Source organism: Rhineura floridana, chromosome 12, assembly GCF_030035675.1.
Source record: "Rhineura floridana isolate rRhiFlo1 chromosome 12, rRhiFlo1.hap2, whole genome shotgun sequence".
Taxonomy (NCBI): Eukaryota; Metazoa; Chordata; class Lepidosauria; order Squamata; family Rhineuridae; genus Rhineura; species Rhineura floridana.
The window spans coordinates 37241235-37257232 of record NC_084491.1 but is presented as its reverse complement, the minus strand read 5'-3'; the positions used below and the strand labels follow the sequence as shown (position 1 = coordinate 37257232).

The 15998-nt window shown below is 42.1% G+C and overlaps 1 protein-coding gene across 1 annotated transcript in view; it reads left to right on the top strand.

Annotated features, from left to right (window-relative positions):
• ATP12A (ATPase H+/K+ transporting non-gastric alpha2 subunit) overlaps positions 1 to 10004 on the top strand; it is a 28668-nt gene extending 18664 nt beyond the window's left edge. Inside the window, exons 14-23 of the mRNA XM_061593571.1 lie at positions 331 to 467; positions 1680 to 1830; positions 3004 to 3172; positions 3541 to 3695; positions 4229 to 4352; positions 4588 to 4733; positions 6663 to 6796; positions 7266 to 7367; positions 8748 to 8839; positions 9578 to 10004. Of these exons, the coding sequence (XP_061449555.1) occupies positions 331 to 467; positions 1680 to 1830; positions 3004 to 3172; positions 3541 to 3695; positions 4229 to 4352; positions 4588 to 4733; positions 6663 to 6796; positions 7266 to 7367; positions 8748 to 8839; positions 9578 to 9606 (1239 nt within the window). The 3' untranslated portion in view covers positions 9607 to 10004. The remainder of the gene's footprint in view (positions 1 to 330; positions 468 to 1679; positions 1831 to 3003; positions 3173 to 3540; positions 3696 to 4228; positions 4353 to 4587; positions 4734 to 6662; positions 6797 to 7265; positions 7368 to 8747; positions 8840 to 9577) is intronic.
• Positions 10005 to 15998: the final 5994 nt, after the last annotated feature.

Genomic DNA, 15998 nt, shown 5'->3' with positions numbered 1-15998 from the left:
GTCTGCTGGATCAGGAGAGTGGCCAATCCAGCATCCTGTTCTCATAGTGGCCAACCAGATGCCCAGGGGAAGCCTGCAAGCAGGACTTGAGTGCAAGAATGTAAAGAATTTCAGTGCACATTGGCAAATATATACATGCACACACATATTTTGGAAAAATAGTAATCATTCAAAACCTTTATGTACAAGCAACCACCCTATTTTATTCAGGTGTTGATATCTCCTCCTCGCTTATAACACACTCTGTAAATGTGTTTTGTGGATGCTACAAGCTGTATCTTTAATGTGGCTCCTCTGATGATAAATTCTGAATGCCTGGTCATCTTTCAGGTGATCATGGTCACTGGTGATCATCCAATCACAGCCAAAGCCATTGCCAAAAGTGTAGGCATCATTTCGGCCACCAGTGAGACGGTGGAAGACATTGCCAAGCGCCTCAACCTTCCTGTTGAGCAGGTGAACAAACGGTAAGGATGGCATCTGGTTGCAATGAACAAAATCTCTCCTTAATGTATTACCCTGTTGTCAATGCACAGTCGATCCTGTCACTTAGAGCAGGGGGGTGGGGAACCTCAGGCTGGGGGTCAAATGCACCCCTTCAACTTTCTATCTGGCCCTCAGGACTCTCCCCACCCCCCTCCCCAGGCCACCTCTCTCATCCACTCTGCTTTGCACCTTCCTTGAGCGTTTGCTTACACAGCTGGAATAGCACAGTGGGGAGGAGAGCCTGGCTGGGAGCCCAGAGTCTGTGAGTTCAAATCCCTGCTCATGTGTGCTGGGTGTTAAGGGCCAGCTAAAGATCACCCCCACAGTGAGCAGCTCAGGCCGCCTTGAGTTCTAGTTTGGAAAATAGGGCGGGGTAAAAATAAAGATGATGATGAAAATAATAATAATAATAATAATAATAATAATAATAATAATAATAATAATAATAATAATAATATGTGCCCAGCCACCTGTGCAGCCATGGGCAAGCTGCATAGTCCCAAGGAGCCCAGTTGCCCCCCAGCTGGCAGTTGCGGACAAGGAAGGGGCTGGCTTGTGCAGCTGTGGCAAGCTGAGCAGGCCCTAACTAGCTGGGGAGACTAGCCTCAGAGGGAGGCAATGGTAAACTCCCTCTGAATACCGCTTACCATGAAACCCCTATTCATAGGGTCGCCATAAGTCAGGATCGACTTGAAGGCAGTCCATTTCCATTTTTTGAGCATTTACTTAGTTTAAATGTGTCCTTGAACTCTGATAATCTCTCTTGCTTGATTGAATGGAGAATACAGAGGGCTGCATGAGTGTGATTCAACACTGGCCTGCTGTGCAGAAGTAAAACCTTACATTTGTTACTCTGCCTACTTTTGCCTCTGACCTTGCCCACTGCAAGCATGTGGCTCCTGGAAGATTGCCCAGAAAGGGATGCAGTCCTCAGCCTGAAAAAAAAAAGTGTTCCACCCCAAGTTAGAACAATCTACCCCCACTGGCTTCCATTTGAGATCATTCTTTGGTTCCCTGCCCTATTTTTCAGAATACAAGTACGGAGCTTTCCCTTCTATGCTTGTAACAATAACTTGAATGAATGAGCTTTTCATGTGCCCTATTAGATTAGTAAGATGTGCTCAATTATTTGCATGAAACTTTCAAACTGAATGCTATGGTGACTTTAATTGTGATCCACTTTGGTTTTGCAGAGATGCCAGAGCTGCTGTAGTTAATGGAATGGAGCTGAAGGATATGACTTCAGAGCAGCTGGATGATATCCTGCTCAACCATTCAGAAATAGTGTTTGCCCGCACGTCACCCCAGCAAAAACTGATCATAGTGGAAGGCTGCCAAAGACAGGTGAGTGACTGGTGAGAACCGAAGAATCTTCCTTCAGTAGTAACAGGTGGCATCACTGTGGCCTTTCCCCAGAACAGTTCTCAGTAGAAAACCTCTATGACAATAAAAAATAGAAAATATAGCTCTTTGGTTTTAATTCTGTATGGAAAAAAACAAAGGAGAAAACCACGAGTTTTGTTCTATTTTTAAAAGGCTCAAGTTTTCTCTCTCTCTGTATTACAACTCATCACCCACATCCTAAGTAATATTTAGCTCTCTGAAGGATGAACAGTAGGAAGAAAGAGGTGTGCTGTATGCATATTCTATATTTAGTTACTGGAGCCTATAAGCTCTTTGATACAGTATTATTTATAAATGGTCTCAATGCACAAAGTCTGTGAAGAACAAGATACCCAGCATTTGCCTTAATCAGGTTTTCTGGGTTTTCTCTCTGCTTAATTCAGCGCACAATACTCTAAATTCCTTTATACTTGGATGCTCTGACCTTTCCTAATAAGGACACTTGGTTACAGAAACCTCACTGAATACATATGGATCTGGCCAATCAGCATCTTTAGCTTTCTGCATAAATCCAATCAATGCTACCATGAAACAAATGTCACAGTAACAATTTCAGAAGAACTTAAGGAAAGGGTCTCCCTTGACACTACAAAACCTGCATTCTGGATTCTAGTTTGTCTGAAATTCCCAGTGCTGCAAATTGTGTCTTGACTGCTTAATGTGACACTGTGCAAATAAGAATTATCTGAACACATTGGCTGTTCCCCTGGGGTTTGGGCAAGTGAAGCCCTATTTAGGTGAATAAATATCCACATAACAAAGAGCAAGAAGAAATTGTAATATATTTCCCATTTACAAAAGACAGAATGAGAACTGAAGTCTGGCTCCATTCCTGACAGTAACACAAGTCCCCTAAGGCAGGAATAAGGCAAGGTCAGGGATGCTCGTGCAACTAGTATTTCTCTTCTAGCTGAGCTGACAAAATAACTCGGCTTTTCCAGAGAGTAACTCAGAACCTTTCATCAATTTTCTCGGAAAGAGCAAGATTACTGTTTGGAATAACTACATACAGACCCTGAACTGTCTTTAGGAAGCTCATAGTAACAGAAGCCAAGCAAAGGAAGGGTTATAGGCATAATTTCTATATTATTCCATGATTCTTATGTACTGCAGGAAGCAGTAGTTGCCGTGACTGGAGATGGTGTCAATGATTCCCCAGCTCTGAAGAAAGCGGACATAGGAATTGCCATGGGCATTGCTGGCTCTGACGCAGCTAAAAATGCAGCTGATATGGTCTTGCTAGACGACAATTTTGCTTCTATTGTTACTGGAGTGGAGGAAGGTAAGAGATGAAGCCTGTTACTCTGAACCACTTGGCTGTAAAGTGCAAGCAATATATGCTTTGGGACAGGGGAAATCACATCTGCACACAGCTGATTGACATAATCCCATTTTACAAATGTTAATTATTTAAACGTGGAAATATTAAAACCTGCTCATTTGCTGCAACTGATGCCAAGATAAGAGGAACAGCAGTCCTGTTACTAAAGGCTTCTTCTGCATAGCACATTTTATGGCAGGGTCAGATAAATTAAGAAAAAAATCATATCTTTTCCGCAGATTTTGGAAAATTGCATGTCACAATCACAGATACATGATAGCCCGTCCCTTCCAAAGGCTATTTGATGATTCTTCACCTCTCTCCTATAGGTCGCTTGATCTTTGACAATCTGAAGAAAACCATTGCCTACACCTTGACCAAAAACATTGCTGAACTCTGTCCTTTCCTGATTTACATCATTGCCAGCATCCCACTGCCCATTGGCACCATCACCATCCTTTTCATTGACCTTGGCACAGACATTGTGAGTTCTTAATGTCTGGGAAATAAAACTTTCCCTTTACAGTGTTCAGTTTGTAATGCAACTTCATGTGTGTTTTCAAAAAAAAAAAGAGGGCTATCTTTCCTGCAATCTTGTTTTGGTGTGCAACACCTTTTTGAGCTTGGGGGGCAGAGGGGGGATGGATACTGAAAACTTAATAGCAGTCACATCCACACCATACACTTAAAGCACATTTAGACCACTTATTAACTGTCAAGGCTTCTCCCAAAACATCTTGGGAACAGTAGTTTACTCCTCACAGGGCTACAATTCTCAGCATCCTTAACAAGCTACATTTCCCAAAATTCTTTGGTGCTTTAAATGTATGGTGTGGATGTGTCATAAAGAGTTCCTTAATCTGAACCAAAGCATTTTTTATTTGATTGTGAGACTATCCTGGCAGCATGAAATTATTTTTGTGTGCCACTGCTGGACTTGTTAGATTAACAAAAGAGAACATCATGGATACTTATCTCCTGTTGATGGCAAATTTTTGTAACTTGTTTCTCTTATAGATCCCATCTGTCGCACTGGCCTATGAAAAAGCAGAAAGTGATATCATGAAAAGGAAGCCACGACACAAGAAAAGAGACCGGCTGGTCAACGAGGAGCTTGCAGTATACTCCTACTTGCAGATTGGTACGATGGGTGAAAGTAGAAAAGTGATAAATGGGTAGTGGTTTAAATCAGTTTACGGCTGAGCGCTGATCTTATCTCAGGTCTTCAATGAGCAAAACCCATTGCTCTATTAACTGGGATGCAAAAGGCTCCAGAAAAGCGACTACAATGTGCATTCAGCCATTAGTTTTTGTCAGTTCTTTTCTCTCCTGTAAAACCAACAAGGTCTCGGCCTTTCTGCTTTTCTCTTTTGCAGGTATTCTGCAGACCATTGGGGCCTTTCTGACCTACTTCACAATTTATGCTGAGCAGGGCTGGCTACCTTACTCTCTGCTCCACATTCGAGTTCCCTGGGAAAATATGGCTGATAATGATTTAGAAGACAGTTATGGACAAGAATGGGTAAGGCATCTTAGAATCATCTTCACTAAAATCACCAGTTAGTACCAGCAGGACTGGCATCAACGGTTGGCATGACCCACACCCCACTGACATGATTGTGCCCCCTGGACTTGCTTCAGTGATGAGATCAGCTCACCAAGGGAAGAGGCATGGAGGGTGTCTTGCACAACACTGAGTACTAGAACAGGAAAATCATCACCTCTGCACAGGATGGAAGTTTTAGTTTATGTATTCAGTAGTGTAGTGGCAAATTCAGAAGTGCAGCATCCCTCCATGATTGTCACACCACACACCCTCACAGACAGCCCCCTTTTCCACTTTTCTCCATGTCATCTCTGCATCCACACTCCACTATGACAGACATCCCTAGGAGCCAATCTGTATGAAAGAGAAGGCTGTGTGTTTCCTACTGAGAAGAGACTTCTCAGTGACTGACTCACCTCCTTTCACTCTGATTGGCGCCAATCACCATGAAGGACAGCATGACTAGGACCCTGCTTCCCAAAAAAGTAAGGGGTCTACAACATCCTGTGACCCTGGACAAGTACACTCCTGAATGTATTGCTAGCAATGACATCCATCATGTCAAGGGAGAGCCACTTCTTCCAAATCTAGAGACCTCTGAAATGAGTCAATGAACAGTAGCTGGTGTTCTCTTTCCTACAAATGCGATTTTGCAACAGATTGGAGTGGCTTGTACTGATATAGCTGACCACCATCCTACGTGAGACAAGTAGGGCCTGTCCAATATATTACACTGATTCTCAGTTGCATTGTTGCTACAATATATCGGGCATGTAAACTGCTTCAACAGCTCTGTGGCTGCTGAAAAACAGTTAACGCATTCTCAAGAGTATCGTCTCCAGTCATGCTACAGACATGTCTTGTCTGCACATATTTCTGTAACAAGTTTTCATAGCACTTCTGCTCCGTATCCAGCAAAACTGGTCACTGCCAGTTTCCTTTGGGGAAGCCTTCGGAGGGCCACATGCCTGTGGTAGGAGGGGCCAGAGGCAAAAGGGGCAGAGCAATGCATGGAAATTTTAGCTTTTACAGCTCACCCACCCTTCCCTCCTTCCATCCAGACAACCAAGAATTGCTTTTAAGAATGTGTTTTTAAATGTGTATATTTGTTTTTAAAGTTTTTAATTGTTGTAAACTGCCCAGAGAGCTTCAGCTATGGGGCAGTATATAAACGCTGTTTTTATTATTATTGTTATTGTTATTGTTATTGTTGTTGTAATAATAATAATAATAATAATAATAAACCAAGAAGCATTACCAGAGATCGAAGACAGATTCCAACCAGACACAGACACTAAAGGAGGGTGCGCAGCAGGGCCAGTGAGGGGTGTGGCCTGGGAAGAGGAGTTTCCCTGGGGGAGATGTCCAAGGGTCAGATACAGAGGCCTAAAGGGCTACATTTGACCCTTAGGCCTGAGGTTCCCCACAACTGGTCCAGATGAGTCACCACATGCTTCTACTATGTTGTACTGAAAGGCCATCTGATAGCTGCCAACAAACATGAAAAACGCAGACATGCCCAGTCCTATAAAATCTACCAATGGCAAAGGATGACATTTCCATTTCTGACCTTTGTTGCAATAGTGGAAATAGAGCAGCCACCCCATTTATATACAGGAATAACCTAATTGTGGCATGCAAATTTCTTTCTTTCTTTTTAAAAATGGTAATGTTTTCTATATTGCAACTTTGCCTTCTTTAAAGCAGCAAGCCCACACGATTTTTGACTTGCATCCTGGTTTTGCTGCCTACCTTAAACTGCAAAAAAGAAAAGAAAAAGAGATCGTCAAGCCTTTTTCAGGCACACCCCCATACATGGCTTGAGGCCTGTGTTCAGCTTGTCGGGTCACAGGTTGTCTACCACTTAACACAGACCTCTTCCCCCCATTCATTATTCTTTTTCAGACATTTGAGCAACGGCTAATGATGCAGTATCATGGCTACACGGCCTTTTTTGTCAGCATCACCATTCAGCAAGTGGCAGACCTGATCATCAGGAAGACAAGGCGGAATTCCATCTTCCGACAAGGGCTTTTCAGGTATACCTGGGCTCTGGGATGGCAGGATGACCTTAAAACAACCGTTACTCCTCTTCTCTTTCCTTTGTAATTGACCACTGGACTCTTCCCCCAGTAGCCATTCTGAAGGGCTAAAAAGAAACTGTGGTCAACTTAATGGGATTATCTCCAATTTTTTATTTTCAAAATAAGAAAATTGAAATTTAGGATGGATAAATAATAGAATAAGATGCATTTACATGCTTCCTGTCCTAGTTTTTGTGACCATCCACCTCTAAAGGTTTTGCCAACTCACATAAAAGTCTTAATTCATTTACAGCCCCATGGAAATTAATGAATCCAAGTTAGCCAAGTCTATTAACCTCAGTGGGTTTATTCTGAGTAGGAATAGCATTGGATATCATCCAAAATCTAATGCTATTAATAATGAAGTGTTTATATTCATATTGTGCAAATTGTTTAATCACTTAATGTATTTTTTCCCTCATAGAAACAAAGTGATCTGGTTGGGCATATTCTCCCAGATAGGAATTGCTTTAACTCTCTGTTATGGCTTTGGAAGTGTTCATGCCTTGAACTTCACACCTCTCCGGTGAGTCCAGTTACTTTCCTCCAAGACGTTGATGTTAATTTTAAAATATATACACACACACAGAGGCACGGCAGTGTTGGTGTTCTTCTCGTAAGAACAGAGCCCCAAAACCTGTGGGTTTTGTAGCACAGCTACAAAACTTAAAATCACAGGATCGTAGAGTTGGAAGGGGCCTATAAGACCATCGAGTCCAACCCCCTGCTCAAAGTAGGACTCCAGCTTAAAACATCCCCAACAGGTGGCTGCCCACCTGCCCCTTGAAGGCTTCCAGTGTTGGTGAGCCCACCACCTCCCTAGGTCATTGGTTCCATTGTTGTATTGCTCTAACAGTTAAGACGTTTTTCCTGAAGTTCAGCCGAAATCTGGCTTCCTGAAACTTGAGCCCATTATTCTGTGTCCTGCACTCTGGGACGATTGAGAAGAGATCCTGGCCCTCCTCTGTATGGCAACCTTTCAAGTACTTGAAGAGTGCTATCCTATCTCCCCTCAGTCTTCTCTTTTCAAGGCTAATTAAATAGAGAAGACTCTTTTGATTATATCAAAATTCCACTCTGACTTCAGCTGTCATGCCTAAAATGGCTAAAAGAAATAAGAAACAAAAGCATAATTTGTGCAACCCTCATGGTTTTTTTCATTATCATATTAACTCTGCAATTCTAAGGCTTGGGGCAGGGGTTGTGGTGGCACGTGGAGGTGATTTATCTGCCCTGTGCAATGCCCTGGTGGACTCTCACTAGCACGAGGGCACTTTTGCACTTTGCTTATTTTTTCCACCTCCCCAGAAAACCTATCCTATCTCTTCCTCATTGGGGACAATGGGAGGGAAATAAATGGGATTGATTTCAACGAGCTCCTGAGCTGGTTTAATTGCTCCTGGGATTGGAGTCATGTCAGGAAACCTGGAAGGCTGAACTGCCTCAACATGACTTGGAGTGGCTCTCCTGATGTTGGGAGTTCTGACCTCAGGAGGGTCAGGATTATGGAAATTGCCATGGTGGTGGGAAGGAAGGACCCACTACTGGATCCTCTCCTCTGAGGTCTCTCTCCCCCAGCTTGTAGAGGGAGATCAGATATGTCCTGTAGTGCCTATTCTGCGGTCATAGGATTGAACCCAAATAAAGTTCTGAAGGAGCGTAGAATCACTCCCCAGTCTTTGTGAGTGTCTCTTTGAAAGACCTCTGCACAATATTTGGTTGTGATGACAATTCTTATTGCCCATGGTGCTGTAAACACTGACTGCAACTATGTAAGGGACATCCATTACAGTCAAAAGGCTCCAAACTCCTTGAGCCATACATCAACTGCTGTACCAAAGAGGACTCTTTGACCTAACTATGTTTTTTTAAAATAGTATTTGATGCCTAATACTTTGTTTTCTAGGTTTCAGTATTGGTTTGTTTCTATGCCTTATGCCATCTTGATATGGGTCTACGATGAAATCCGCAAGTTGTTAATCAGGCGGTATCCTGGAAGTAAGTAGCGTAGCTCTTTGCATGTTAAGAGAATCTCCACACCCACTTAAGCCAAAGATTAACTTACTGTTCCTATCATTCTAAATGAGTGCCCATTATTGCAGGTAGCATTGCAGTTGCCAAAAGAAATCTGTGAAAGGTATGGTAGGCCCCCTCACGTCAGGTATTCCATTTGGCAGTGCATGAATCACTAGCTAGACTTCAGCTGCAGTGCCGTGTTAAAAGCAAGAAAAAAAATGCATTGGTTGGTTGGCAGACTGATGTCTAGGAAAACTTGCCATTTGCAGTGATATTCCAACCATACTTTTTTAGTTGCCCTGAGTCAACACCCTTTGGGAGAATGGGTCAGAATGTGGCCTTTCAAGCCTCTCTGTCTGGTCTTTGGGACCCTCCCCATACTACAGCCCCTCCCCATACCACACCCCCTCTTCCCAGGGCTGATTCCCACCCTCCTTGACTGTTTTTGCTTGTCTGGAATGTGTTGACTTCTGATCATGCTCTTTCCTTGTCTGGATAGAGAATAGACAGTTGCGAGTGTGTAGAAAGTAGCCCACTGTACAAAGGTAAAATTTGTGCACATTGCTCCACCCACTTTTGCCTCTGACCATGCCCACGACTAGCATGTGGCCCCCAGAAGGAAATGTGGCCCAAGGTTCCCCACCTGTACTGACAAATTAAGCCAGCCTAGCAATTCACCTGAGAAATGTTTAATTCTTCTGGGTTTTCTCTCTGTTACAGGCTGGTGGGATCAGAATATGTATTATTGAGAGTGCCTCAGTCACTCTTCATTTCTCCATGCTGGAGAGTGTGACATGGTTGTCTCTTCTGGCGGCTGCTGCTTGAAGGTTCTGCTTGTGCAATATCCACTGAGGGCAAGGAATCTCATCAGTATGGAGGAGGACTAAAAGATGCAAGGCAGATCTAAACTGTACTGTAAGAGCTTAGCCTTGGATTACCAACTTGAATGCTGTCTATTTTTATAATGCCTAATCCCTTATTATGTAAAGTGTACAAAAGTGCGAAAGAAAGGAAATCCTCTTGTATATAGAATTAAAGAAACCACACGTTTGTTGCAGTAGTAACGGAAAGCACTGACTTGCACTAGGTTTCTTCAAAGTTGTATTTTTGTTCAGCATTATTACAATGGTGTCTACAGCAATGCAAATGTGAGCTAGTTAGTGTAGATATGTGTTGCTTAATTTAACAGCACAATTTGATAATAAAAATAACTCTTTTTACAAAAAGCTCCTGTTTGTCCTGAACATATCTCTTTTTACTTACATTTATATGCCAACCTTTTCAGCATGGAACTCAAGGTGGCATACATGCTTCTCCACCTCTCCATTTTATCTTTGTAACAACCCTTTGAGGTAGGTTAGGCTGAGAGAAAGTGACTAGCCCAAAGTCACCCAGTGGGCTTCATGGCTGAGTGGGGATTTGAACTCTGGTCTCCCAGGCCCTAGCTTGACACTCTGACCCAGGAATGGGGAACCTTTGGCCCACCTGATGTCTCCAAGCTACAACTCCCATCAGCCTACCAATGACCAGGGATGATTCATAGTTCAGCAACATATGGAGGGCCAAAGGTTCCCCATACCTGCTCTAACCACTACACCACACTGGCTTGCTATCAACTGGTGGAGGATGGATGAGGCAACTGAGAAAGGGTGGGGCAAGGAAGACTCTAAAAGAAAGATGATTTATCACAGGATAAAGAATAATAGCATTATTGCTCAGACCATTAAGAACCTTTATCCTAAAACTTTCATAGAGGCCAGGCAGCCCCACATAATTTGCTGTGACCTATTGCTATTGAGAGGTAGACTTGCTGTTTAAGTTATTTTTCTAGTAGCGCCTCCTTTAGCCAGAGTTTGGTGGTAGTGCATACAGGTCAAATCCATACCCAAAACCTTTAGGTTCAAGATCTGCTACAGTCTCAAACCCCTATACAAATTGAGTAAACACTGACCCTCAAATGGCCCATTTCAGCTGCAGCTATCATCTATTCTGAGCTAAAGGTATCACAAACAAAAAGATCTAGCAAGGTTGTATATATAGTCTGCATGCTACATATAGTCTGGACACTAATGCAATGGTGATATAAAACTCTATAATTTTCACATAAAGTAGTTCTGTGATCTGAGGCAAACAAAGAAACTGGCAAAACTGAGGGCAATGAATGCAATTCCACAGCAATGTAATCCTGTGCACTTCAAGAAGGAAACCTCAACCATATTTCTCTAGGCAATTGCATTATGTGCAGGTACAGCTCAGTGCCTGCAAGACCCTTGTTCTGTACAAATGGCTTATCCCCCATTAGGTGAGGAACAACACATATTCAAGAACTTTTAAGTCCTGTTTTTACAGCTAACTGGAACAGAGGCTGCATTTCCAATCTGAAATCAGGTGAAACTTGACATGGCAGTCTTCTGAAACAAAATCAAAAGCCATGACTAATAGGCCACAGTACCTGTGAGGATACCAGGAGGTACATTTTTGGAACTCAACTGCCTTTAATACCAGTCTGTCGCATGTTGTTCTGGAAACAGCCAAACCAGTCCAACCTGCTTTGCTTATTTTATTGCTCACATCTGAAAACTTTGACTTTCCATCCCCCCTCCATATGTCTATCTTGTACTGGCATGCACCAAACTTCCTTACTCCCCTTCTTGAAAATCTTGTGGGAATTCATTCCTAACAGTGAGTTGAAAGTTTGCAACTAAAAAGGTATTTTCAAGTGATCTATTCACCTATAACAAATGGCCCTTATATATGTGGCTAAATGTGCATCTGTTTGCCCCTCTAGAGTGGGGATGGGGAAAAAATAATTTGGTTTATATTTAAAGCCAAATTTATCAAACTGACACTTTCCAAAACAATATGAGAACTGAAATACAGCTCTCCTTCAAAATGCGCAGTTATCTGAATACAGTTCTCTAGCCAATGTTTACAAAAATGCAAATACTTTGGGAAAGGGTGCAGAAAAAATGCATATATATTACTGAAAATATTAAAATACTATACCGCTTAATATATATATAAATCTCTAAGCAGTGTACAGAAGATAAAACAGCAAATATTATAAAAATACACAATTAAACCACAATACAAATGCACACATAATACAAATCAACAAATAAATATTAAGACAATTGCCTTGCACTTCTCCACTCATCATCTCTCAACCTCCTGGCTCTCACCCAAGACTCCACCCATCCACCCTGGCTCTCACCCAGGGTCCAAAACACATAAATTGCCCCCAAAGTCTCACAAGCTTCCCAGGGGATCCCAAAAATGGCAAACAGAAGGATGCGGGGGCAGCCGGAGGCCCCTTCAGCCAAAGACTATCATGAGGATTGTTTCCTATGGCAAAAAGCCCATGCATGGGGATGGGTTGAAGGGCACGCCACATAAGCAAAGATGGAAACAAGCAAGAATTAAGAATGGCTCAACAATGTGATCAAAATTCTTTAGATAAGGGCTGTGCTGAGGACCATCAAATGATAAAGGAAGCTCAAAACCCCAGACCCACCAAAATTCTAAAGAAATTCTCAAGTGCCCTGAGAGTGAGGTAGAAAAATGGAAGGCTCTTTCACAGGAAAATTTCAAAACAATGGAGGACAGATTCAGCACACCACCACTTCAGATCAATGCTCAGTTTAAAATATCATTCAAGAACATGATGGAAATTCTTGAGATTGACATCATTTTATACAACACCTGGTAATACATTTACTGACACGCTTGGAAAATTCCCATTCACAACACTGAGTAAAAGTTCAAGCAAGGTGGCCATCATCTGGCTTGAAAGATGGCAAAGAAATGGCGTTGGTTTACAATTTGTCTGCTGGCTCCTTTGTTTCAGTGTACATGTTCATGAGCATATTTAATGTACTCCACAAAAGTAGAGCGCCTTGTAGATTCCTGAAAATATCCTGAAGTGCTCTTTGTTGTTGCCCAATATAAGCCACAAAATTAAATGGTTCTATTTGTTCCCAAGAAATGCTAACAGAAACAGGACATTCTTGTGAAGGAACGAAGGGAGAGCACAGCACACAATCTTACCTGAGGATACTAGACCTTTCACATAAGAAAAATGCCTTATCTTCTTCATCAAGTCTCTGGGTGCCTGTTCAATCTGCTCAGATCAGTACAGACTTTTTTTCCATTGAAGCAAAAGCAAAGTAGTATTGAAAACCTGGATACATGCTTATATCTCCTCTAAGTGAGCTTTCTGGCCATGTAACAAACAACTTAAACACCTTTCCTTTCTCTGTAATCATTCCAAAATTCCAACTGGGTAAGGTTAGTTTGTTGTAATTTATTTCTAAGAATAAGGGAGAGAAATCTGCAGTTTCTGTTGGTAATACAATTCTATTCCATATTCTTGATTAAGATTAAGACCATGATTAAGACCACATCCACATTATACATTTATTCCACTTTAAACAGTCGTGACTTTCCCCTTGGAAGTGTAGTTTGTGAAGGGGGCTGTTGTTAGGAGAGGCTATGCTCCCCATAGCATTTCCAGAGTTGCCAGGGGATTGATTGTTAAACCACTCTGAGAACTGTAGCTCTGTGAGAAGAATAGACATCCCTAACAACTCTCACCACTCTTAACAAGCGACAATATCCAGGACTCTTTGGGGGAACCCATGACTGTATAAAGTGGAATAATAGTGGAATAAATATTTAGTGTGAATGTGGCCTAAAAAGAACGAACATTTTCCACTGTATGTTGATCAGACAATGCTCGTTGTATTTCACTGGATCAGCTAATATAGGCAAGGATTTTAAACTACGCTTTTTTCTAGAACTTCCAGAAGTAGACCAGATTACACCCCCGTTAGGTTTGATCCTATTTTGCACTTTCATGCTGATTGGCTCATAGGATGCTGGAGACATAAGGACCCTGCTGGGACCCTGCTCCCAAAAAAGTAAAGGGTCTGAGACCCCCTGAGACCCTACACGACTACACCCCTGCCAAAGTCAAGATAAAATTCACTGGAGTGGCAACTATAGCTTCTACTTTAAAATGGTTGACTTTACTGTACCTTGTTTATCTAGAAAATATTCTACAATTATTTCCAGAATCGGACCAGCACAGTTTGCTGTCGCTTTCAGTTCCTTCAGCTTTGCATCATCATCTTTTTGTCAATTATGTTATGTAAATGAACAGTTTTCTCAGGCAGGTGAAACAAGCTGTTTGTTGACCAGGTGGTCTAAGATTGTCGACAGTAAACTTCCTCTTTTATTTCAATAAGCTTTAACAAGCCCATTGCCTGATTACAACAGTCGAGGAATGTTCTGGTTTGAAGCCTATCTTGATAACAAAGATGCAGAGAATGACTGAAATTTGTTTTTCCACTCCATTTACTTAGCAGTTCCCCAGACAGCATCAATCCTTTTGCTCCAACCTCAAAGAGCAGCAGACCTCTTGGCTAAGCCTTGTACACCTTCAGCTTTAGAAGACTCCAATGCGCTTTCGCCGTATCCCTCTTTCTCTCTTCCACCTTCATTCTCAAAGCAGCATTTAGACCCAGCACATTATACAAATATGAAATGGTGATCTGTTCCTTTGTCACCCTTAGGACTAATCATGAGTAGGATTTCAGTTAAACGCAATATGCCAGAAAGAAAAAGCCAGTAGTCTTTGAAAATGTTCTCTCTCAAAACTGGGTATTCTAAGTAGATAAAAGATGTCAGTGCAATTGCAGAAGGTCACACCTGACACACTGAGAATCCCCCAGCTCTCACTAAAAAACAAAACCAGAACATTTCAAGTCTTCACGATTGAGGAGAAGAGCATTGCACACATGATGTTGCTAGCACCGGATACAGCTTTAAAAACTAGAGGGGAGCTCAGCAAAGCTTCCTGTAGTTATGGAGATGGGGCTTTAGTACCTGGGTTTCTATCTATGAATCTGCTGGTTACCTAATCTCCATTCTCTAGTCATGCCGTATTGTTAGGAAGTAATTGCCATATTATCAAGTCAGACTATTGGTCCGTCTCACTCAGGGTTGGCTACTGACTGGTAGCTATTCTCCAGGGTTTTAGACAGGAGTGTTTTACAGTCCTACAATGAGATACCAGGGATTGAATCTGGAACCTTCTATGTGCAAAGCATGTGTTCTACCACAGCCAGTCAGCAAGATACTTATTGTCTGTAGCCAATGGCTATTACAATATAAATTATGACAACCAACAATCTAAGAGTGAGTTGAAACATACCAATGTTCAGAACTGGTTATTAAAACTTGAAATTATAAAGTTCCCCAAAAGATTTAGATTTTAAAAAAAATCCCCTTGACAATCAACACTGTTTGGGTCAAAAAAAGGAGCCCGTAACTTTCTTGTTGCCATTGCAAATACAGCTACCATTATAAGCAGCGCTGGCTGGTGCCCATTGGGATTGGTAGGGTGGAAGGCAGGGAGCACAACAGTAGGTGGAGCCGGAGCCAAGGACAGACAGAGCCAACTAATTCCAGTTTTGTCTCCATCCTCTTCCTCCCGGCTGAGTTCTGCAAGGGCAACACTGAAACTAAGGAGGAAGAAGCTGACAGCCAGTGCCACCTCCTGGACTATATGTAAGTAAGAAGGCAGGCAGGTAGGGGATGGTTGAGAACAGACAGAGGCTGGTAGGGCAGTGTCCCATTTGCCCAAAGAGACCAGCCTCCACTGCATATTACAAATTTGTTTATATCTGCCAGCAACCATCTAGTTTAGAAATCCTCTGACTGACCTTATAAAAAAAATCTGGAATGAATCAAGGAAACTATTCCTTGTGAATTGTATTTGGGATTATATTCTATTATTTCCATTACTATTATTTAGTCATCTGATATTTGAATAGACTGATGTTCACAAGACAAGCAGTCACATCAACTCCTGTTCTATACTGAGAAGCATAAAAGAACACAAATCTTACCTCCTGCGACTGGGGCAGGCTGCAGGAAGTAATACCATGGGAAAAGGCACTGACCTGGTTTCTCATATTTTCACGCAGCCTTGCTTAACACTCTTGCACCTCCTTAGTACAACATGTATGCAGCTTCCCTAGCAATGTGAACCATCACTAATACTCAAAAGCACTCTCTCTTTTTATTATTATTTCTAGCACTGATGGTTAACATTGGAAACAAGTCCCAGAAATAAGCC